Here is a 25,472-nt window from a genome sequence, read left to right as displayed (position 1 = left end):
TGTCGTGGTGCACATTGGTACCAACGACATAGGTAAAAAAAAAAAGGGATGAGGTCCTACGAGACGAATTTAAAGAGCTAGGAGCTAAATTAAAAAGTAGGACCTCAAAAGTAGTAATCTCGGGATTGCTACCAGTGCCACGTGATAGTCAGAGTAGGAATCGCAGGATAGCGCAGATGAATACGTGGCTTGAGCAGTGGTGCAGCAGGGAGGGATTCAAATTCCTGGGGCATTGGAACCGGTTCTGGGGGAGGTGGGACCAGTACAAACCGGACGGTCTGCACCTGGGCAGGACCGGAACCAATGTCCTAGGGGGAGTGTTTGCTAGTGCTGTTGGGGAGGAGTTAAACTAATATGGCAGGGGGATGGGAACCAATGCAGGGAGACAGAGGGAAACAAAAAGGAGACAAAAGCAAAAGACAGAAAGGAGATGAGGAAAAGTGGAGGGCAGAGAAACCCAAGGCAAAAAACAAAAAGGGCCACTGTACAGCAAAATTCTAAAAGGACAAAGGGTGTTAAAAAAACAAGCCTGAAGGCTTTGTGTCTTAATGCAAGGAGTATCCGCAATAAGGTGGATGAATTAACTGTGCAAATAGATGTTAACAAATATGATGTGATTGGGATTACAGAGACGTGGCTCCAGGATGATCAGGGCTGGGAACTCAACATCCAGGGGTATTCAACATTCAGGTAGGATAGAATAAAAGGAAAAGGAGGTGGGGTAGCATTGCTGGTTAAGGAGGAAATTAATGCAATAGTTAGGAAGGACATTAGCTTGGAATCTATATGGATAGAGCTGCAGAACACCAAAGGGCAAAAAACGTTAGTGGGAGTTGTGTACAGACCTCCAAACAGTAGTAGTGATGTTGGGGAGGGCATCAAACAGGAAATTAGGGGTGCATGCAATAAAGGTGCAGCAGTTATAATGGGTGACTTTAATATGCACATAGATTGGGCTAACCAAACTGGAAGCAATACGGTGGAGGAGGATTTCCTGGAGTGCATAAGGGATGGTTTTCTAGACCAATATGTCGAGGAACCAACTAGGGGGGAGGCCATCTTAGACTGGGTGGTGTGTCATGAGAGAGGATTAATTAGCAATCTCGTTGTGCGAGGCCCCTTGGGAAAGAGTGACCATAATATGGTGGAATTCTGCATTAGGATGGAGAATGAAACAGTTAATTCAGAGACCATGGTCCAGAACTTAAAGAAGGCTAACTTTGAAGGTATGAGGCTAGGGTAGATTGCCGAATGATACTTAAGGGGTTGACTGTGGATGGGCAATGGCAGACATTTAGAGACCGCATGGATGAACTACAACAATTGTACATCCCTGTCTGGCGTAAAAATAAAAAAGGGAAGGTGGCTCAACCGTGGCTATCAAGGGAAATCAGGGATAGTATTAAAGCCAAGGAAGTGGCATACAAATTGGCCAGAAATATCAGCGAACCTGGGGACTGGGAGAAATTTGGAACTCAGCAGAGGAGGACAAAGGGTTTGATTAGGGCAGGGAAAATAGAGTACGAGAGGAAGCTTGCAGGGACCATTAAGACGGACTGCAAAAGCATCTATAGATATGTAAAGAGAAAAAGGTTAGTAAAGACAAACGTAGGTCCCCTGCAGTCAGAATCAGGGGAAGTCATAACGGGGAACAAAGAAATGGCAGACCAATTGAACAAGTACTTTGGTTCGGTATTCACTAAGGAGGACACAAACAACCTTCCGGATATAAAAGGGGTCAGAGGGTCTAGTAAGGAGGAGGAACTGAGGGAAATCCTTATTAGTTGGGAAATTGTGTTGGGGAAATTGATTGGATTGAAGGCCAATAAATCCCTAGGGCCTGATGGACTGCATCCCAGAGTACTTAAGGAGGTGGCCTTGGAAATAGCGGATGCATTGACAGTCATTTTCCAACATTCCATTGACTCTGGATCAGTTCCTATGGAGTGGAGGGTAGCCAATGTAACCCCACTTTTCAAAAAAGGAGGGAGAGAGAAAAACAGGGAATTATAGACCGGTCAGCCTGACATCGGTAGTGGGTAAAATGATGGAATCAATTATTAAGGATGTCATAGCAGTACATTTGGAAAAAGGTGACATGATAGGTCCAAGTCAGCATGGATTTGTGAAAGGGAAATCATACTTGACAAATCTTCTGGAACTTTTTGAGGATGTTTCCAGTAGAGTGGACAAGGGAGAGCCAGTTGATGTGGTATATTTGGACTTTCAGAAGGCTTTCGACAAGGTCCCACACAAGAGATTAATGTGCAAAGTTAAAGCACATGGGATTGGGGGAAGTGTGCTGACATGGATTGAGAACTGGCTGTCAGACAGGAAGCAAAGAGTAGGAGTAAATGGGGACTTTTCAGAATGGCAGGCAGTGACTAGTGGGGTACCGCAAGGTTCTGTGCTGGGGCCCCAGCTATTTACACTGTACATTAATGATTTAGACGAGGGGATTAAATGTAGTATCTCCAAATTTGCGGATGACATTAAGTTGGGTGGCAGTGTGAGCTGCGAGGAGGATGCTATGAGGCTGCAGAGCGACTTGGATACTTTAAGTGAGTGGGCAAATGCATGGCAGATGAAGTATAATGTGGATAAATGTGAGGTTATCCACTTTGGTGGTAAAAACAGAGAGACAGACTATTATCTGAATGGTGACAGATTAGGAAAAGGGGAGGTGCAACGAGACCTGGGTGTCATGGTACATCAGTCATTGAAGGTTGGCATGCAGGTACAGCAGACGGTTAAGAAAGCAAATGGCATGTTGGCCTTTATAGCAAGGGGATTTGAGTACAGGGGCAGGGAGGTGTTGCTACAGTTGTACAGGGCCTTGGTGAGGCCACACCTGGAGTATGGTGTACAGTTTTGGTCTCCTAACCTGAGGAAGGACATTCTTGCTATTGAAGGAGTGCAGCAAAGGTTCACCAGACTGATTCCCGGGATGGCGGGACTGACCTATCAAGAAAGACTGGATCAACTGGGCTTGTATTCACTGGAGTTCAGAAGAATGAGGGGACCTCATAGAAACGTTTAAAATTCTGATGGGTTTAGACAGGTTAGATGCAGGAAGAATGTTCCCAATGTTGGGGAAGTCCAGAACCAGGGGACACAGTCTAAGGATAAGGGGTAAGCCATTTAGGACCGAGATGAGGAGAAATATCTTCACCCAGAGAGTGGTGAACCTGTGGAATTCTCTACCACAGAAAGTTGTTGAGGCCAATTCACTAAATATATTCAAAAAGGAGTTAGATGAAGTCCTTACTACTCGGGGGATCAAGGGGTATGGCGAGAAAGCAGGAATGGGGTACTGAAGTTGCATGTTCAGCCATGAACTCATTGAATGGCGGTGCAGGTTAGAAGGGCCGAATGGCCTACTCCTGCACCTATTTTCTATGTTTCTGTGAGTTAGGAATCGGGTCAGTGAGCACAGGGGTTGGTGGGTGAGCGGGACTCGGTGAGAGTTAGGACACGGGGCAGCGAGCACAGGGGGTGATGGGTGAGCGGGACTCGGTGAGAGTTAGGACATGGGGCAGCGAGCACAGGGGGTGATGGGCGAGTGGGACTCGGTGCGAGTTAGGACACAGGGCAGCGAGCACAGGGGGTGATGGGTGAGCGGGACTTGGTGCGAGTTAGGACATGGGGCAGCGAGCACAGGGGGCGATGCGTGAGCGGGACTCGGTGCGAGTTAGGACACGGGGCAGCCGGGTTTTGGATCACCTCAAGAAACAAGAGGTTCAGTCTGCTGTGCAGAACACCTGCGTTCAGTCCGTAAACGTGACCCCGGTTTAGCCCCGCCAATACTCCTTCACACAAAATGATGGCGAGAATACTATGGGCAACGACAGCATTACAATAGTGACTACATTCCAAAAGTACTTCAATGGCTCTAAAGTGCTTTGAGACGTCGTGAAAGGCGCCATATAAGTGCAAGTATTCCTTTTTCTTTTATTTATATAATGCCTTTAACAAGGTAAAACATCCCCAAGGTGTTTCACAGGAGAGTAATCAAACAAAATTTGACACCGAACCACATAAGGAGATATTAAGGCCGGGCTTGGTCAAAGAGGTCGGTTTTAAAGAGCATCTTGAAGGAGAAGAGAGAGGTCGAGAGGTTTAGGGAGGGAGTTCCAGAGCTTGGGGCCCAGGCAACAGAAGGCACGGCCACCGATGGTGGAGCGATTATAATCAGGGATGGTCAAGAGGGCAGAAGGTGAGTAGCGCAGACATCTCGGGGGACTTGTGAAGCTGGAGGAGATTACGGAGATCATCATCATAGGCAGTCCCTCATAATCGAGGAAGACTTGCTTCCACTCTAAAAGTGAGTTCTCGGGTGACTGAACAGTCCAATACGGGAATTACAGTCTCTGTCACAGGTGGGACAGACAGTGGTTGAGGGAAGGGGAGGGTGGGACTGGTTTGCCGCACGCTCCTTCCGCTGCCTGCGCTTGGTTTCTGCATGCTCTCGGCGACGAGACTCGAGGTGCTCAGCGCCCTCCCGGATGCACTTTCTCCACTTAGGGCGGACCGGTCTTTGGCCAGGGACTCCCAGGTGTTGGTGGGGATGTTGCACTTTATCAGGGAGGCTATAGGGAGGGGGCGAGGTCATGGAGGGATTTGAAAACCAGGATGAGAATTTTGAAATCGAGGCGTTGCTTAACCAGGAGCCAATGTAGGTCAGTGAGCACAGGGAGTGATGGGTGAGCGGGACTCGGTGCGAGTTAGGACACTAGGCAGCGAGCACAGGGAGTGATGGGTGAGCGGGACTCGGTGAGAGTTAGGACACGGGGCAGCGAGCACAGGGGGTGATGGGTGAGCAGGACTTGGTGCGAGTCAGAACATGGTCAGCGAGCACAGGGGGTGATGGGTGAGCGGGACTCGGTGCGAATTAGAACATGGTCAGCGAGCACAGGGAGTGATGGGTGAGCGGGACTCGGTGCGAGTTAGGACACGGGACAGCGAGCACAGGGGGTGATGGGCGAGCGGGACTCGGTGCGAGTTAGGACACGGGGGCAGCGAGCACAGGGGGTGATGGGTGAGCGGGACTCGGTGCGAGTTAGGACACGGGGTCAGCGAGCACAGGGGGTGATGGGCGAGCGGGACTCGGTGCGAGTTAGGACACGGGAGCAGCCGAGTTTTGGATCACCTCTAGTTTACGTAGGGTAGGAGGTGGGAGGCCGGCCAGGAGTGCGTTGGAATGGTCAAGTCTGGAGGCAACGAGGGCACGGATGAGGATTTCAGCAGCGGATGAGCTGAGGCAGGGGGCGGGGACGGGCGATGTTACGGAGGTGGGAATAGGCGGTTTTTGGTGATGGAGAGAAGGCGGGGGTCGGAAGCCGAGCCGGGAAGGGGTCGGAACGACCGGTGACTGAGCGAAGGGGGAGGGGGTTACTTGTATCGCGAAATGGCCGGCGATTCCGCAGCGGTTCCCCGTGGTGCGGCTGGGAACGCCGGACCGGCAGGCTTACCTTGTCGATGTCCCGGATGTTGACATTGACGTACGTGGCGCAGAGGATCTTGATCCGCAGCAGGTTGTTGAAGGACCAGAGGGATTTGGCGGGCACTTCACCGTTCATGTAGGAGGTCGCTGTGGAGATACGGCGAGCGTACGAAGGCATGACGAAGGTGTTCGCCGGCAACTGGCTGTACAGGCTCTCCTTTGACATGAGCATCAGGTGCGGCAACCGGCCAATCATAATGCAGCTTCTGATGTACTGCGGGCAAGGAAGAAAGGTCGTGCATTTATATAGCGCCTTCCATGACCATCGGACACCCCAAAGCGCTTTACAGCCAATTAAGTACTTTTCGGAGTGCAGTCGCTGTTGTAATGTGCGAAACGCGGCAGCCAATTTGTGCACAGCAAGCTCCCACACACAGCAATGTGATAATGACCAAATAATATTTTGTTATGTTGATTGAGGGATAAATATTGGCCACAGGACACCGGGGAGAACTCCCCCTGCTCTTCTTTGAAATAGTGCCATGGATCATTTACGTCCACCTGAGAGAGCAGACGGGGCCTCGGTTTAACGTCTCATCCGAAAGACGGCACCTCCGACAGTGCGGCGCTCCCTCAGCACCGCCCCTCCGACAGTGCGGCGCTCCCTCAGCACCGCCCCTCCGACAGTGCGGCGCTCCCTCAGCACCGCCCCTCCGACAGTGCGGCGCTCCCTCAGCACTGCCCCTCCGACAGTGCGGCGCTCCCTCAGCACTGCCCCTCCGACAGTGCGGCGCTCCCTCAGCACTGTCCCTCCGACGGTGCGGCGCTCCCTCAGTACCGCCCCTCCGACAGTGCGGCGCTCCCTCAGTACCGCCCCTCCGACAGTGCGGCACTCCCTCAGCACTGCCCCTCCGACAGTGCGGCGCTCCCTCAGCACTGCACTGGGAGTGTCGGCCTATAGTTTTTTGTGCTCAAGTCCCTGGAGTGGGATTTGAACCCACAACCTTCTGACTCAGAGGCGAGAGAGAGAGTGCTGCCCACTGAGCCACGGCTGACATTTGACAGGGGAGGGGTACAACAGAGTGGCTCCAACACTCTGTTTTTGCGAGAAGGCAGGCTTGCGGAGTTGTCCCTCTCTTTCTCTGTTCACCCAAACCCACACCCCCACCAACAACCCCCACCCCACAATCCCCAACCCCCCCTTCCATAATCCCTACCTCACCCTCCCCCACAAACCCCCCACCCACCGACCCCAACCTACCCCCCAAACAACCCACAACCCCCCCCCCCAAAAACCCCCACCATCCTACCCCCACAAACCCCCCCCCACCTACCCCACCCCACCCCCCAGCGAGAGCTCACCTTGTACTGGCTGATGGGATACTTCTCCAGCAGGTACTCGTCACAGCCGCACACCTTCAGGATGTACTTGCCCTGGTATTCCTGCACACATAGCTTGAGCTGCTCCAGGGACAGGTGCATGCTGCGGGTCTTCTTGCGGATGGCCTCCGCGATCACCTGCTCCGGCATGTAGTCGTGGGGGATCTTCAGCGTGTACTTCTGCTTGTCGTTGGTGGGCGAGACGATGACCCAAATGGTCACGATGATGCGGCCTGCAAATAGCCGAGGGGGGTGGGGGAGCAGGAGAGAGAGGTGGTCAAACATCCAATTCAGGAAACCAGAACCATTGCCCTGTGACCCATAGACCGCTCTCAACTGCCCAGCTTTGCAACAGAGAGCACCCCTCTTTTGCCGCACGGAGATTTCAGGAGTGTAAATCAAAGACTTGCATTTCTAAGAACATAAGAAATAGGAGCAGGAGTCGGCCATTCGGCCCCACGGGCCTGCTCCGCCATTTAATGGATGATCCGATCATGGACTCAGCTCCACTTCCCCGCCCGCTCCCCATAACCCCTTATACAGCACCTTTCATCACCACCGGACGTCCCAAAGCGCTTTACAGCCAATGAAGTACTTTTGGAGTGTTGTCAAAGTTGGGCAGAGGAAACGTTACAAGGACACCCTCAAAGCCTCCCTGATAAAGTGCAACATCCCCACTGACACCTGGGAGTCCCTGGGCCAAAGACCAGCCGCCCTAAGTGGAGGAAGAGCATCCGGGAGGGCGCTGAGCACCTCGAGTCTCGTCGCCGAGAGCGTGCAGAAAGCAAGCGCAGGCAGCGGAAGGAGCGTGCGGCAAACCAGACTCCCACACCCACCCTTTCCCTCAACCACTGTCTGTCCCACCTGTGACAGAGACTGTAATTCCCGTATTGGACTGTTCAGTCACCTGAGAACTCACTTTTAGAGTGGAAGCAAGTCTTCCTTGATTCCGAGGGACTGCCTATGATGATGATGATGATGATGAATGTGGGAAACGCCAATTTGCGCACAGCAAGCTCCCACAAACAGCAATGTGATAATGACCCAGATCATCTGTTTTTTTGTGATGTTGATCGAGGGATAAATATTGGCCCCAGGACACCGGGGAGCCTTGCCAGCAACGCCCACATCCCAGGAGCGAATTAATAAAAAATAATTCCCCAGGCCTGGTACATCTCCGTTCCATCAGCAGTCTGCACTGAAATCAGATTCCGACCATGTATTTGCAGCAGAACTAAACCCGTCTATTTCCACCTCCGTAACATCGCCCGTCTCCGCCCCTGCCTCAGCTCATCTGCTGCTAAAACCCTCATCCGTGCCTTTGTTACCTCCAGACTTGACTATTCCAACGCACTCCTGGCTGGCATCCCACATAAACTAGGTGATCCAAAACTCGGCTGCCCCGTGTCCTAACTCGCACTCAGTCCCGCTCACCCATCACCCCTGTGCTCGCTGCCCCCGTGTCCTAACTCGCACCCAGTCCCGCTCACCCATCACCCCCTGTGCTCACTGCGCCGTGTCCTAACTCGCACCGAGTCCCGCTCACCCATCACCCCCTGTGCTCGCTGCCCCGTGTCCTAACTCGCATCAAGTCCCGCTCACCCATCACCCCCTGTGCTCACTGCGCCGTGTCCTAACTCGCACCGAGTCCCGCTCACCCATCACCCCCTGTGCTCACTGCGCCGTGTCCTAACTCGCATCAAGTCCCGCTCACCCATCACCCCCTGTGCTCACTGCGCCGTGTCCTAACTCGCATCAAGTCCCGCTCACCCATCACCCCCTGACCTACATTGGCTCCCGGTTAAGCAACACCTCGATTTCAAAATTCTCATCCTTGTTTTCAAATCCCTCCATGGCCCTCGCCCCCTCCCTATCTCTGTAATCTCCTCCAGCCCCACAACCCCCCGAGATGTCTGCGCTCCTCTAATTCTGCCCTCCTGAGCATCCCTGATTATAATCGCTCCACCATCGGCGGCCGTGCCTTCTGTTGCCTGGACCCCCAAGCTCTGGAACTCCCTCCCTAAACCTCTCCGCCTCTCTCTCCTCCTTCAAGACGCTCCTTAAAACCGACCTCTTTGACCCAGCTTTTGATCACCCGCCCTAATTTCTACTTGTGCGGCTTGGTGTCAGATTGGTTTATCGAATAACACTCCTGTGAAGCGCCTGGGGACGTTTCACTACGTCAAAGGCGCTATATAAATACAAGTTGTTGTTGTAAATGACCATAAATTCGTGGCCAAAAGAAATAAGTCCTCTCCTCCCCCCTCCCCCCACCGGCCGATTTACCTCATCTACCGCATATTTATGTGCCAGTCTTAGATTTTTGTAATTAAACAATTGAGCTCGTTGATTGGAGAGAGGCCTGCATTTCTATAGCGCCTTTCACAACCTCAGGGACGTCCCAAAGCAACGAAGTACATTTTCCGAGTGCAGTCACTGTTGTAATGTGGGAAACGCCAATTTGCGCACAGCAAGCTCCCACAGACAGCGATGTGATAATGGCCCAGATTATGGTGGGGGCTTTGGGAGAGGGGGGGGGGGGGTGGGGGACTCTGTCCTGCCCTTTTTCTAAATAGTCCTGGTTGGATAGTTTTACATCCCCCGAGGGGGTAGACGGAGCCTCGGTCGTAAGGCCGGACGGGCTGAATGGACTCCTTGGCGGAGAAATTCGGTTGGACAGCGTCCCTCGCTACAGGGGGCGCTAAAGGGTTTGCAGCCGCCAGCGCCGGTATTGGCGCCGTTCGGCAAATTCCGTGCGCCGGTACCGGTGGCGCTGAGGAGTATCGTCCGGGAGCGCCGCGCCGGCTTGAGACACCCCTCCCCCGGTATCGACGCAGCGGCAACATTCGGTTTTGCGGCGCACCTGTAGCGCCCCCCCCCCCACTAGTGACCGCGCCAGAGAACGCCCGTCACGGGGCACTACGGGAAGGGACGACTGCGTGAGGGACGGGCGATCGATATACAGCTACAGCGGCCCGAATCCGCAACTCCGAAAACCGGGATTGTCCGGAAACCAGACATTTAAAACATTTTTTTTAATTAAAAAAAAAAACTGCGTGTTACAGACCTGCGAGATCGGTCCGAGCCTTTCGGAATGACCCGCGACACCGAGGTGGACGGATTCGGAACGTCGGATTTCTTCTCCGAAATCCGGAAAAAACCCAAAAGCCCGGCAGGGACTCGGTCCCAAGGTTGCCGTATTCAGGGCGCTGTACCCGTACATATATTTTTTTTGCGTTTAACTTTATTTGGGAGAGGGGGGTGGGGGGGAGGGGCGCGGGGAAGAGTAATGTATCGGGAATGTCAACCTGGGGTCGAACGTGGTTAAAAAAAAAAAGGGGGGGCAGACCCGAAATCTTCAACCTTAAAAAAAAAAACCATAGAATTGTACAGCACAGAAAAGGAGGCCATTGCGGCCCATCGTGCCCGCGCCGGCCGACAAAGAGTCGCTCGGCCCTCGGTCAGCAGCCCTTTTGTGGGCGAGTCCACACATTGTTGCGGCGGTGGCTATTCGGCCACAGGGGGCATCACAGCCCAGCCTGGTATTTGTCCAATGAGCCCTTGAACCATGAACAATGGCGGACAGGTAAAGAGCACCCGGCCCAAGCAGCCCGCCCCGCACAACCGCGACACTCCTCGCACCGAAACATTCTGCACGCCACCCCAATCGGAGCCACGGGATCTCCCAGGAGTCTCCTGTTCCGATTTTTTTTTTTTTTGCAAAAGGGAGGTCTCGCTTAGAGCGCTACGAAGCCGGTTCTTTAGCAACGGGATATTCTCACCCGCCCCGAGAGGGCTGTGGAACGCTTCCCTTAGCGTCCGCCCCATTGTCGGGGCGCAAACACGGAATTTTGTATTAACGCCTGAAGAACCGCCCCGCCCGAATTTCCCGGCCCCCCCCCCCCCCTCCCCGTGCGGTCAGTTTCGGGGACGTTAAGAACAGAAGAAATAGGAGCAGGAGTCGGCCGTTTGGCCCCTCGGGCCTGCTCCGCCATTTAATAAGATCATATCTGATCCGATCATGGACTCAGCTCCACTTTCCCGCCCGCTCCCCTTATTCCCTTTATCGGTTAAGAAACTGTCTATTTCTGTCTTCAATTTATTCAATGTCCCAGCTTCCACAGCTCTCTGAGGCAGCAAATTCCACAGATTTACAACCCTCTGAGAGAAGAAATTTCTCCTCATCTCTGTTTTAAATGGGCGGCCCCTTATTCTAAGATTATGCCCCCTAGTTCTAGTCTCCCCCATCAGTGGAAATATCCTCTCTGCATCCACCTTGTCGAGCCCCCTCATAATCTTATACGTTTCGATAAGATCACCTCTCATTCTTCTGAATTCCAATGAGTAGACTCCCAACCTACTCAACGTTTTCTCACTAAAGTCAACCCCCTCATCTCCGGAATCAACCGGGGCCCTGTCCCCCTCTCTCTCTCTCAGGCCTGGTCTGGGAGCGCAGCTGGCTTTACATAGAAACATAGAAAATAGGTGCAGGAGTAGGCCATTCGGCCCTTCGAGCCTGCACCGCCATTCAATAAGATCATGGCTGATCATTCACTTCAGTACCCCTTTTCTGCTTTCTCTCCATACCCCTTGATCCCTTTAGCCCTAAGGGCCATATCTAACTCCCTCTTGAATATATCTAACGAACTGGCCTCAACTACTTTCTGCGGTAGAGAATTCCACAGGTTCACAATTCTCTGGGTGAAGAAGTTTCTCCTCATCTCAGTCCTAAATGGCTTACCCCTTATCCTTAGACTGTGTCCACGCTGAGCCCAGACACCCGGCCCCCAAAACCCACCCCGGCTCACCTTTATCCAGCTTGTTGTAGATGTGCTTGGGCAGGTCGGCTGTGGACTCCACGTTGGGGGGGTAGACGTACAGCGACTGGCTCTGGGGCCCGCCGGAGTCACGCAGCTCCACCGCCTCCTTGCACACGCTCAGGATGTTACGGCGGAAGTCCTGGACCTCGGAGTCCTTCACCAGCTCGAACTCGCAGATGGGCATTCCGATCGCGAACCCTGAGGGGGGGGGGGCAGAGTACATGGATTTAGTCGTTTGCTGCGCGGGTAAAGCGGACACTGCCCGCCCGACACAAGTGGGCCGCCCTTCTGTGGGCCAGTCCGCATGATGCTGTGGCATTGGCTATTCCGCCACAGAGGGCGTCACAGCCCCGCCCGGTATTTGTCCCTAACCCCCACAATTTCCAGCAAGGGGCGAGGAGCTTGGCAGAGTTCTCGCCCTCTGTGCTACACTGGGTGTCATTTTTGCTCACAGTGCCGGGGTGGGAGGGGGGGGTTGGGGGCGGGTACCAACTGTGCCCCGATTATCCAAGCGTTTGTTTGATCTTCGGGGAACTGGTTGTAGTGCCCGCCTCAACTCGTGTTGCTTCCCGACCCCAACACACACACACAGTCAAAATCTTCCCCAGTGGCTTCAATCGCTTCTATCCGTCATTTTTATTAAAGCAGGACCCTATCAATTTATGGCACAGGAGGCCACTTGGCCCATCGTTTCTGTGCCAGCACTTTGATAGAACAATCCCAAACTAATCCCACTGCCACGCTCTCTCCCCATAACCCTGTATCAATCCCAAACTAATCCCACTGCCCTGCTCTCTCCTCATAGCCCTGTATCAATCCCAAACTAATCCCACTGCCCTGCTCTCTCCCGATAGCCCTGTATCAATCACAAACTAATCCCATTGCCCCGCTCTCTCCCAATAGCCCTGTGTCAATCCCAAACTAATCCCACTGCCACGCTCTCTCCCCATAGCCCTGTATCAATCCCAAATTAATCCCACTGCCCCACTCTCTCCCCATAGCCCTGTATCAATCCCAAATTAATCCCACTGCCCCACTCTCTCCCCATAGCCCTGTATCAATCCCAAACTAATCCCACTGCCCCGCTCTCTCCCCATAGCCCTGTATCAATCCCCAACTAATCCCACTGCCCTGCTCTCTCCCCATAGCCCTGTATCAATCCAAAATTAATCCCACTGCCCCAATCTCTCCCCATAGCCCTGTATCAATCCCAAACTAATCCCACTGCCCCGCTCTCTCCCCAAAGCCCTGTATCAATCCCAAACTAATCCCACTGCCCCGCTCTCTCCCCATAGCCCTGTATCAATCCCAAACTAATCCCACTGCCCCGCTCTCTCCCCATAATCTGTATCAATCCCAAACTAATCCCACTGCCCCACTCTCTCCCCATAACCCTGTATCTTCCTTTACATCAAATATTTATCCAATTTCCCAGTAAAAGATGTGATGGTCTTTGCCTCGGCCTCTCCCTGTGACATTCCATGCTCCAACAACCCTGTGTGTGAAGAAATCTCTCCTCACCTCTCTCCTCACTCTCAGCGACAATCTTAAATTGCCGACCCCCTCGTCACTGACTTCCCCCCTCCCCCCCCCAGAGGAAATAGTCTCTCCTGACCCACAAACTTTGCAATTTAAAAAAATAAACTGAATCTCCTCTTAGCCTTCTCTGCTCCGCTGGAACTAATCCCAGCGTAAATCCCTCTCGCTGCCATTTTAAAACGGAGGTTTTAACCCATTCAGCATTGCACTAAAAAAAAATGCAAAAGCTAAATACTGCGGATGCTGGAATCTGAAATTAAAACAGAAAATGCTGGACACACTCAGCGGGTCAGGCAGCATCTGTGGAGAGAGAAACACAGAGTTAACGTGTCGGGTCCGTGACCCTTCGCCAGAACTGGAAAAGTTTGCGATGTAACAGATTGTTGAGGAAGTGCAGGAGGCGGGGAAAGGGGGAGGGGAGGGGGAAGAACAAAAGGGAAGAAGGTCGGTGATGGGGGGGGGAAGGCAGGAGAGATTAGAGACAAAAGGGATGACGGGCAGAAATGAGATGGTAACTGTTAATGCTCATCATAAAGTCGTGTAACTGAGTGCTGTAGGCATGAGTAAGCGTGACCTTAGCTCCTTTATTCAAACGCCAGAGTGTTGGTACAGCGTGGGAGGCCTGCTGATATACAGTGCTCCCAAGGGATGCTGGGATCCCTTGGGACCCCAGCAGGCAGGCCCTCTGTGGCGGTATGGTACAGGTTACCTAGGGTTGCATACATAACAGCAACGGCACAAGTTAGGAAACAAAAGATGAGTCTCGATGGGGTGTGAGTGGCGGAATCAGCCAGTTGCCGTGGGAAACAGAGAAAAAAAAAGGAGCGGAGGTTGTAAAAAAAAATAAAGGGAGAAAGGGGAACAAAATAGGGCCAGAGGTTACGGTCTGAAATTGCTGGACTCGATGTCGAGTCCAGAAGGCTGTAAAGTGCCTAAACGAAAGATGAGGTGCTGTTCCTCGAGCTTGCGTTGGGCTTCATTGGAACAGTGCAGGAGGCCGAGGACGGAGAGGTCAGAGTGGGAGTGGAGCGGGGAATTAAAGGGACAGGCCACCGGAAGCTCGGGGGTCACGCTTACGGACTGAGCGGAGGTGTTGCGCAAAGCGGTCACCCCAATCTGCATCTGATCTCCCCGACGTAGAGGAGACCGCATCGCGAGCAGCGAATATACTAAATGAAATCTCGGGACAGCGATGGACCCAAAAGGTTCTGACAGGTGCACTAAAGCACACACAGGGGGATCACAGAAGGGAAATTCAATGAAACAATCGGTTATTTTCTATGAGGATCGTGTAACTTTACAGGAATTGATCAGCCATGATCAGACTGAATGGTGGTGCAGGCTCGAAGGGCCGAATACCCTACTCCTGCACCTATTTTCTGTTTCTATAATAGATGGTGGGATTAGGCCGAGTAGCTCTTATTCGACCAGCACGGACACGATGGCCTCCTTGTGTGTTGTGATTGTATCGATGATTCTACACCAGAACCGAGAGGGTTATAACGATCTGGGGCTCTTCTCTCTCGAAAGGGGATAGCCAAGGAGCGACCCGACAGAAGTCTTTAAAATTATGAAAGGGGTTTGATAGGATTAGCGAAAAGAATATGTTCCCACTTGTGTGGGGGTGTAATGAGTATGCTCACAGGTTTGTAGAGCCGTTGTTGTGCGATGTTCACAAGACTCAATAAAACCCCGACCAGTTGGGTCTAAGCCATCCAACGATGAGGTATGCAGTTGTGAGCCTAGTGGATGAACCGGTAATGTGTCGTGTGATTGTTTTTTTAAAAAATTTTCGTTGCCAATCTTTCCAATTCTTTGTCAAATCACAAACGCCAGAGGTCACCTTGCACACATCAAGGATCACTCTGCGCCAATGCTCTTAGCCAAAAGGCCTAGAGCCACTGCACCGTTCCTGGAAGTACTGCAATACCAGGTTCGTGCCATGGAGGTGGATGGGTCAGGTCCCCCACACACCTCCATGGAGGTGGATGGGTCAATCCACCCCACCCACCTCTGATTGTTAAACCTTTTGCTAATAAACCAACTAGTTCTTAATAGCAATGTGTTGCTATGAATTCTTAAGTAAAGACCCCATGTAGCAAATACATTACGGTGGGGGAGACCAAAACTAGAGGTCATCAATATACGACAGTCACCAAGAAATCCAATGGGGAATTCAGGAGAAACTTCTTTAGCCAGAGAGCGGTGAGAATGTGGAACTCGCTGCCACAGGGAGGGGTTGAGGCGAATAGTATCGATGTATTTAAGGGGAGGCTGGACAAACATATGGGGGAGAAGGGAATAGAGGGTTATGCTGATGGGGAGAGATGAAGAGGGGTGGGAGGGGGCTGGGGTGGAGCATAACCGATGGACTGAATGGCCTTTGTGTGCTGGACGTACTATGTAGTCTGTATTTATGCATGACGCAGTCTCCAGAGGACGACAGGCCACGTGGACACTCACCTATCTCTCGATTAAGGATTTTCTCCTCTCTGTTGCCCACTGGTTCAATCACTTTGAGGAGGGGCTGGAACAGCCTCAGGTCACAGAGTCTCCTCGTCTCATCGTAGAACTCTTCCCTCTCCGCCTCTTGGGTCACTCCCACAAAGATATACGAGGACTCGTCCTGCAGGTGGGAGGGAAAATAGATGTTTGCACGGTTAAATTACTCACAAGACCAAATCTGGCGGTTCGTGCAAGGGTGGGCACGATAATGGGTCAACTGGCAGCTCCTAGTCAGCCGGGCAAAGAGCCATTGGCCCCAATGGGCACCAAAGAGACAATGGTCGCTTGGTCATTGGCAAACCAACAGGCACCAGTCAAAGAGTCATTGGTCATCTGGTCATTGGCCCCAATGAGCATCAGTCAAAGAGTCATAGGGTCATAACATGAGAATTAGGAGCAGCAGCAGGCCATTCGGCCCCTCGAGCCTGCTCCGCCATTTAATACGATTGTGGGCTGATCTTCTACCTCAACTCCACTTTCCTGCCCGGTCCCCATATCCCTTCATTCCCTTAATATCCAAAAATCTATGAATCTCCATCTTAAATAAACTTAACGACTGAGTCTCCACAGCCCTCTGAGGCAGAGAATTCCAAAGATTCACCACCCTCTGAGTGAAGAAATCCCTCCTCACCTCAGTCCTAAATGGCCGACCCCTTATCCTGAGACTGTGTGACCCCCTGGTTCTAGACTCCCCAACCCGGGGGGGAATCATCCTCCCTGCATCTACCCTTTTGTACATTTCAATGGGATCGCCTTTCATTCTTCTAAACTCCAGAGACCTAGTCTGTTCAATCTAGTCATTGGCAACTTGGCAGCCCGTCGTGACCAGTCAAAGAGCCATTTGGCCCTCTGGTCGTTAAAAAGTTGGCGGTTCAACTGACGGGGGGATTTTTAAATATGGGCGTCGCTGGCAAGGTCGGCATTTATCCCCCATCCCGAGTTACCCGGAGGAGCCTCCTTCTTGAACCGATGGTAGCAGGTTTGATACAACTGAGTGGCTCGCTGGGCCCAACTCGAAAGGCAGCCAAGAGTCAGCCATGTTGGTGTGAGGCTGGAGTCACGTGCAGGCCCAGATCCGGAAAGGACAATTAGTAAACCAGTTGGGTTTGCTGACAATACTGACACCTGCCACTCCCCCACCCCACCCGCCACCCCCCCCCCCCCCAACCCCCAACCTCCCTCTTCGAAATAGAGCCACGGGATCTTTTCCATCCACAGGGGGCCTCGGTTTAACGTCTCATCCGAAAAAGACGGCACCTCCGACAGCGCGGCGCTCCCTCAGCACTGCACCGGAGTGCCGGCCTAGATTGTGCGCTCAAGTCCCTGGAGTGGGGACTGGAACCCCACGACCTTCCCACTCAGAACATAAGAAACAGGAGCAGGAGCAGGCCACTTGGCCCCTCGAGCCTGCTCCGCCATTCAATAAGTTAGATGTCGTCCTTACTACTAGGGGGATCAAGGGGTATGGCGAGAAAGCAGGAATGGGGTACTGAAGTTGCATGTTCAGCCAGGAACTCATTGAATGGTGGTGCAGGCTCGAAGGGCCGAATGGCCTACTCCTGCACCTGTTTTCTATGTTTCTAAAAGATTCAATGCAAGTACATCCTTCCTTAAATACGGAGACCAAAACTGTACGCCGTACTCCAGGTGTGGCCTCACCAATACCCTGTACAGTTGTAGCAGGACTTCCCTGCTTTTATACTCTATCCCCCTTTGCAATAAAGGCCAAGATTCCATTGGCCTTCCTGATCACTTGCTGTACCTGCATACTAACTTTTTGTGCTTCATGCACCAGATCCCCCCAGGTCCCGCTGTACTGCAGCATTTTATAATCTCTCCCCATTTAAATAGTAATTTGCTTTTTTATTTTTTCTTACCAAGGTGGATAACCTCACACTTTCCCACATGAGACTTCATCTGGCAGATTTTTGCCCACTCACTTAGCCCGACTATATCCCTTTGCAGATTCCTTGCGTCCTCCTCACAACCGGCTCTCCCGCCCATCTTTGTAGCATCAGCAAATCAGAGACGAGAGAGCGGGGGCTACCCACTGAGCCACGGCTGACAGACATGTGGGGGATATGGCGGAGGGGGGGGGGGTCAGCCTGTGGCAGGCGATGGACACCCAGCCTCAAGGTGCCAGTGGTGCATGATGGAAGCGTTACCCAGGCAACCAATTTCGCGGTTGACGTCCAAACGGTACCACCCCCCTCTTCCCTTCCCCTCCTTCTCTCCTCGCCCCCGCCCTGTCTCCCCTCCCTGCCCCCCTCTTCCCTTCCCCTCCTTCTCTCCTCGCCCCCGCCCTGTCTCCCCTCCCTGCCCCCCCTCTTCCCTTCCCCTCCTTCTCTCCTCGCCCCCGCCCTGTCTCCCCTCCCTGCCCCCCCTCTTCCCTTCCCCTCCTTCTCTCCTCGCCCCCGCCCTGTCTCCCCTCCCTGCCCCCCCCCCCCTTACCTTCCCCGCCTCCCTCTGCGCCACCCCTCCCACACCTCCCTCCCCTCCACGCCCCCTCCCTCCCTGTGCCGCCCCCCCCCCCCACCTCCCCCTTCCCCCCCCCTCCCCGCCATGCGACTGACCTGCAGCAGATGGAAGAGCGGGTACTTGCGCGATTCGCGGAACAGCTCGTGCTTGATGCTGATCAGGGTGGCCTCCCGCAGGCACTCCAGCATGACGATCATCCCGTTGGGCAGGCAGCAATCCACCAGGATGCGGGGGGGCATCAGGTGCAGGCCCCATAGCTCCCCCGAGGACGGGCGAGGCGGCATCCTGGGCGGGGGTCCGCTCGCGGAAGGTCCCTCAACTCACGGTCGTCCTCACAGGTGCCTGGCTTAGCTAGAGGTGGAGAATTAAAAAACAACACAGCGAGTCAGTCAGGTCACCGGGCGTTCAACGGCAAGGCCCGAACTCCAATAACAACAACATCGCGCATTTATAAAGCGCCTTTAACATCGTAAAACGTCTCAAGGCGCTTCACAGCAACTTTCCCACGCGCGGCTGTGAAAATTCGAACGGGCCGGACAGCCAATTAAAGGGACCACGCACCCAAAAATAAAAATTTAGAGGGAACATTGCTTCATAGGAGCGATTATCAAACAAAATTTGATTCCGAGCCACATCAGGAGATATTAGGCAGGTGCTCAGTCAAAGGGTTAGGTTTTTAAGGAGCATCTTAAAAGGAGGAGAGAGGAGAGAGAGAGAGAGAGAGAGAGAGAGAGAGAGAGAGCGCGAGACACACAAAGAGAGAGCGAGACACAGAGAGAGAGAGAGAGAGAGAGACACAGAGAGAGAGAGACGCAGAGAGAGAGAGAGAGAGAGAGACACAGAGGCACAGAGAGTGAGAGAGAGAGAGAGAGAGAGACACACAGAGAGAGACACACAGAGAGAGACACAGAGACAGAGAGAGAGGTTCAGGGAGAGAATTCTGGAGCTTAGGGCCCAGGCGGCTGAAGGCACGGCCGGCAATAGTACTTTCAGCACAGCGTCAGCAAACTGAAAGTGCTCACAATGCCAGCTTGGAAAAGGACACAAAAATCTATATTTGTCCTCCTGGCTATTTTGGCAGCTTTCGAATAGTCGCAAGCTACGATAACTTTTCACACACTCCACCCTTCGCTGAAAGCCTGCTTAGAATATCGTGTGGCCCAACTCCCTGGGTTTCAGCAGTCAGGGGCTAACCGAGCAGAGTGCAGCTCTTTAAATGATGCCGCGGAGGGGTGGGGGGAATCCCCTGCAGTATAAAGGCAATTTGACAGCACAGTTGCTGTCTGTTAATAATTACTCAAAGGGGGGGGGGGGGTGGAAGGGATGAACTTCGCCATGCACAAATTGAAATCCTGCAATATTCCGCAATCCTCGAGAGGGACCTGCAATCCCAAAATCCAAGTGGGAGATTAAACAGAGAGGACGCACTGCACACAATGACGGAGGCCCTTCAGCCCATTCGGTCTCCTCTTCCTGCAATACTAGCCCCACAGTCCTTCCATTAACCATCCAACAACCTGTATTTATATAGCGCCTTCAACATAGAAAATAGGAGGAGTAGGCCATTCGGCCCTTCGAGCCTGCACCGCCATTCAATGTGATCATGGCTGATCCTCTATCTCAACACCATATTCCCTCTTTATCCCCATACCTCTTGATGCCTTTTGTGTCTAGAAATCTATCTATCTCCCTCTTCAATATGTTCAGTGACTTGGCCTCCCCAGCCTTCTGTGGTAGAGAATTCCACAGGTTCACCACCCTCGGAGTGAAAACATTTCTCCTCATCTCGGTCCTAAATTTCCTACCCCGTATCCCGAGACTGTGACCCCTTGTTCTAGACTTCCCAGCCCCGGGGGAAACATTCTCCCCGCATCCAGTCTGTCCAACCCCGTCAGAATTTTATACCTTTCAATGAGATCCCCTCTCATTCTTCTAAACTCCAGTGAATACCGGCCCAGTCGACCCAATCGCTCCTCATACGACAGTCCTGCCATCCCAGGAATCAGTCTGGTGAACCTTCGCTGCACTCCCTCTATGGCAAGTATATCCTTTCTTGGGTAAGGAGACCAAAACTGCACAAGGTAATAAAACGTCCCAAGGTGCTTTGGAGATGAGGGGGTTGACTTATGAGGAAAGGTTGAGTAGGTTGGGCCTCTACTCATTGGAGTTCAGAAGAATGAGAGGTGATCTTATTGAAACTTACAAGATAATGAGGGGGCTCGACAAGGTGGATGCAGAGACTAAAACTAGGGGGGCAGAGTCTCAGAATAAGGGGGCGCCCATTTAAAACTGAGAGGAGGAGGAATTTCTTCTCTGAGGGTTGTAAATCTGTGAAATTCTCTGCCCCAGAGAGCTGTGGAGGCTGGTCATTGAATATATTTAAGGTGGAGATAGACAGATTTGAGCAATAAGGGAGTCAAGGGTTATGGGGAGTGGGCAGGGAAGTGGAGCTGAGTCCATGATCGGATCAGCCATGATCTTATTGAATGGCGGAGCAGGCTCGAGGGGCCGAATGGCCGACTCCCGCTCCTATTTCTTATGCTTCACAGGAGCGTTATAAGACAAGAATTTTCGACATCATGCCACATAAGGAGAAATTATAGCAGATGACCAAAAGCTTGGTCAAAGAGGTGGGTTTTAAAAGAAGGAAAAGGGGAGGGAGAGAGGCGGATAAGAACACGGTAAATAGGAGTAGTAGGCCATTGGGCCCCTCGAGCCTGCTCCGCCATTTAATGTTGATATTATCTATCATTCAATAAGACCATGCTTGATCTGATGTTGGCCTCAACTCCACTTTCCTGCCTGTTCCCCACAACCCTCGAGTCCCCTGTAGTTCAAAAACCTATCTGTCTGTTTAGGCAGGGAGTTCCTGAGCTTGGGGCCCCAGGCAACAGAAGGCACAGCAGCCAATGGTGGAACGATTAAAATGGCGGATGCGCAAGAGGGCAGAATTGGAGGAGTGCACGAGGGGGTTGTGGGAGGTTAGAGGGAGAGGGAGGGGTGAGGCGTTGCTTAACCGGGGAGCAAGTGTCGGTCAGCGAGAAGAGGGGGTGACGGATGTAATGTATGCACCGGTGAGAGCTGGGACACCTGGGAGACCAAGTGCATCCGGGAGGGCGTTGAGCTCTTCGAGTCTCAACGCAAAGAGCGTGAAGAGATCAAGCGCAGGCAGTGGCAGGAGCGCACGGCAAACCAGTCCCACCCACCCCTTCCCTCGACAAATGTCTGCCCCATCTGTGACAGAGTCTGTGGCTCTCGTATTGGATTGTTCAGCCACCAAAGAACTCACTTTGGGAGTGGAAGCAAGTCTTCCTCGATTCCGAGGGACTGCCATTGATGAGAGCTGTTGCGTTGCGAGTGGCTTAGGCCAGTCACGTGATGTTGTCAAGACTCAATAAAACCCCGGCCTGTTGGGTCTAGGCCACCCACGATGAGGTATGCAGTTGTGAGCCTAGTGGCTGAACTGGTAACGTGTAGCGTGATTGTTAAACCTTTTGCTTAAGAATTCTTGGCTATACATTGCTGTTAAGAACTAGTTGGTTTATTAGCAAAGAACCCGTGGCATGCTGGCCTTCATAGCGAGGGGATGAGAGTATAGGAGCAGGGGGGGGTCTTACTGCAGTTGTACAGGGCCTTGGTGAGACCACACCTGGAATATTGTGTACAGTTTTGGTCTCCTAATCTGAGGAAGGACATGCTTACTATTGAGGGAGTGCAGCGAAGGTTCACCAGACTGATTTCCGGGATGGCAGGACTGACATATGAGGAAAGACTGGATCGGCTAGGCTTATACTCACTGGAATTTAGAAGAATGAGGGGAACTTATAGAAACTTATAAAATTCTGACGGAACTGGACAAGTTAGATGCAGGAATAATGTTCCCGATGTTGGGGGAAGTCCAGAACCAGGGGTCACAGTCTAAGGATAAGGGGTAAGCCATTTAGGACCGAGATGAGAAGAAACTTCTTCACTCAGAGAATTGTGAACCTGTGGAATTCTCTACCACAGAAAGTTGTTGAGGCCAGTTCACTAAATATATTCAAAAGAGAGTTAGATGTGGCCCTTACGACTAAAGGGATCAGGGGGTATGGAGAGAAAGCAGGAATGGGGTACTGAAGTTGCATGATCAGCCATGATCATATTGAATGGTGGTGCAGGCTCGAAGGGCCGAATGGCCTACGCCTGCACCTATTTTCTATGTTTCTCTGAAGCAAATATGTTACAATGGGTGAGTGGGACTTGGTGCGAGTTAAGAACACGGGGTGCCCGAGCTTAAGTTTACGGAGGGCGGTCGACGGAGAGGCTGTCCTGGGAGTGCATTGGAATAGTCGAGTCTGGAGGGGACAGAAACCATGGGACGTGGGTTTCAGCAGCAGATCGGTTAACACACACACACACACACACACACACACACAGAGCCCGCCCGCCTGCCTTATGAAGGTTTGGTTAAGCAGCTCTGTTGCTTCCGGAGTTCTGATTGAAAGTTATTGTGCCATGGCTTGGCTCTTGCTATTCCCTAATAATATCTAGGTCACTGATCACTCATTCCCTTAAATAAATATTATTCACAGCCTCAAGCAGACTGATGTTGAAGACTTGATGGAAAGACTTGAGAAGAGAAACATTGGCATTTATATAGTGCCTTTCGTAACCTCAGGACATCGCAAAGCACTTTACAGCCAATGAAGTACATTTTTTGCATTGTAGGAAATGCAGCAGCCAATTTGCGCATAGCAAGCTCCCACTAACAGCAATTCCCAGATCATGTTTTTAGTGATGTAACATAGGATTATGTAATGTATTTGTTTCATGGGTTCTTTGATTAAGAATTCATTGCAACACATTGCTATTAAGAACTAGTTGGTTTATTAGCAAAAGGTTTAACAATCACACGACACATTACCAGTTCCTCCACCAGGCTCACAACCACCTGCCCCATCGTGGATCCCCCGAACCCAACTGGCCGGGGTTTTATTGAGTCTTGCGAACATCATGTGACTGGCTAAGCCCCTCCCAACTCAACAGCTCTAAAACTATTTTAAAGTTGAACCATTAATACATGTACCCCCTTATTAAAGGGGGGGGGCACTAAAACTGACAAATTTAAACATAATTAAACTTTAGACATTGGTGGATCAAATTAGAATTTAGTTGCCGGGGATGATGATGCACTCCAGTCCCTCCGGCGCCCACCTCTCGCGGAAGGCCGCGAGCGTACCGGTGGACACCGCGTACTCCATCTCCAGGGACACCCTGGCTCGGATGTAACCGCGGAAGAGAGGCAGGCAGTTGGGCTGAACGACCCCCTCGACCGCCCGCTGCCTGGACCGGCTGATGGCCGCCTTGGGCCAGGCCCAGGGGCAGTCCTACGAGGAGGCCCTCCGACCTGCCCTGCTATCTCCGCACAGGGTGCCCAAACATCAGGAGCGTGGGACTGAAGTGCAACCAGAATTTGAGGAGCAGCCCCTTCAAATAATGGAAGAGGGTCTGCAACCTCGCACACTGAACATACACGTGGAACACGGACTCCTCCGGACCGCAGAAATTGCAGGCGGCCCGGGAGTCCGTGAACCGACTTAAAAACTTATTGCATGGGACTGCCCCGTGCAACACCCTCCAGGCCAAGCCCTTAATAAATAGAGGGAGGACTTGAACAGCCCTACTAACCTGTGAGCATACTCATAAGTGCATACATTACAGATTACATCGGATATACAGCACAGACACAGGCCATTCGGCCCAACCAGTCCGTGCCGGTGTTTATGCTACACTCGAGCCTCCTCCCGTCTTTCCTCATCTAAATCTATCGGCATAACCCTCTATTCCCTTCTCCCCCATGCGCTTGTCCAGCCTCCCCTTAAATGCATCGATACTATTCGCCTCAACCCCTCCCTGTGGCAGCGAGTTCCACATTCTCACCCCTCTCTGGGTAAAAGGAGTTTCTCCTGAATTCCCCATTGGGTTTCTGAACACCGAAATGATCTGATCATTATCACATTGCTGTTTGTGGGAGCTTGCTGTGCGCATATCGGTGCTGCGTTTTCCACATCACAACAGTGGCTACACTTCAGAATGTACTTCATTGGCTGTGAAGCGCTTTGAGGCATCCGTGAAAAACCGTATACAAATAAATGCAAGCCTTTCATTTTCGTTCCCAGTAGGATACAGTAAGCGACTTGCAATCCGCTCAGACAGCAGTGCAGAATTCATTCGAACACTCTCTGCAGAGACTGCAGTGAGCGGATTGCTCCTGCTCCACTTCCCTGAAGCTTCCTGAGCAATTAAATGGCTTGAGGGATAAATACTGGCCTCAGGACATCGGGGAGAACTCCCCTGCTCTTCTTCCAATTCTTTTGTCGTCGAGAGGAATCGAGAGATATAGAGATCGGGCGGGAAAGGGGAGTTGAGTTTGACGATCAGCCATGATCTTATTGGATGACGGAGCAGGCTCGAGGGGCCATACGGCCTACTCCTATTTCTTATGTTCCTATGTTCTTAAATACGTCCCCCCGAGAGAGCAGATGGGGCATAGAAACATAGAAAATAGGTGCAGGAGTAGGCCATTCGATCCTTCGAGCCTGCACCACCATTCAATGAGTTCATGGCTGAACATGCAACTTCAGTAGCCCATTCCTGCTTTCTCGCCATACCCCTTGATCCCCGAGTAGTAAGGGCTACATCTAACTCCTTTTTGAATATATTTAGTGAATTGGCCTCAACAACTTTCTGCGGTAGAGAATTCCACAGGTTCACCACTCTCTGGGTGAAGAAGGTTCTCCTCATCTCGGACCTAAATGGCTTACCCCTTATCCTTAGTCTGTGACCCCTGGTTCTGGACTTCCCCAACATTGGGAACATTCTTCCTGCATCTAACCTGTCCAGTCCCGTCAGAATTTTAAATGTTTCTATGAGATCCCCTCTCATTCTTCTGAACTCCAGTGAATACAAGTCCAGTTGGTCCAGTCTTTCTTGATAGGTCAGTCCCGCCATCCCGGGAATCAGTCTGGTGAACCTTCGCTGCACTCCCTCAATAGCAAGAATGTCCTTCCTCAAGTTAAGAGACCAAAACTGTACACAATACTCCAGGTGTGGCCTCACCAAGGCCCTGTACAACTGTAGTAACACCTCCCTGCCCCTGTACTCAAATCCCCTCGCTATGAAGGCCAACATGCCATTGGCTTTCTTAACCGCCTGCTGTACCTGCATGCCAACCTTCAGGCCTGGGTTTAACATCTCATCCTAAAGACGGCACCTCCGACAGTGCGGCACTCCCTCAGTACTGCACTGGGAGTGTCGGCCTAGATTTA

The 25,472-nt window shown here is 52.1% G+C and overlaps 1 protein-coding gene across 1 annotated transcript in view; it reads right to left on the bottom strand.

Annotated features, from left to right (window-relative positions):
- LOC139232662 (phosphatidylinositol 4,5-bisphosphate 3-kinase catalytic subunit alpha isoform) overlaps positions 1-25,472 on the bottom strand; it is a 221,938-nt gene that overhangs the window by 142,283 nt on the left and 54,183 nt on the right. Inside the window, exons 2-6 of the mRNA XM_070863122.1 lie at positions 18,267-18,516; positions 15,646-15,814; positions 11,632-11,841; positions 6,806-7,056; positions 5,472-5,717 (exon numbers count right to left, since the gene is read on the bottom strand). Coding sequence (XP_070719223.1) covers positions 5,472-5,717; positions 6,806-7,056; positions 11,632-11,841; positions 15,646-15,814; positions 18,267-18,449 — 1,059 coding nt within the window. The 5' untranslated portion in view covers positions 18,450-18,516. The remainder of the gene's footprint in view (positions 1-5,471; positions 5,718-6,805; positions 7,057-11,631; positions 11,842-15,645; positions 15,815-18,266; positions 18,517-25,472) is intronic.

Source organism: Pristiophorus japonicus, chromosome 20 (assembly GCF_044704955.1).
Source record: "Pristiophorus japonicus isolate sPriJap1 chromosome 20, sPriJap1.hap1, whole genome shotgun sequence".
Lineage (NCBI taxonomy): Eukaryota > Metazoa > Chordata > Chondrichthyes > Pristiophoridae > Pristiophorus > Pristiophorus japonicus.
Note: the sequence above shows the minus strand (reverse complement) of the source record. Positions and strands in the feature narration are given on the sequence as shown.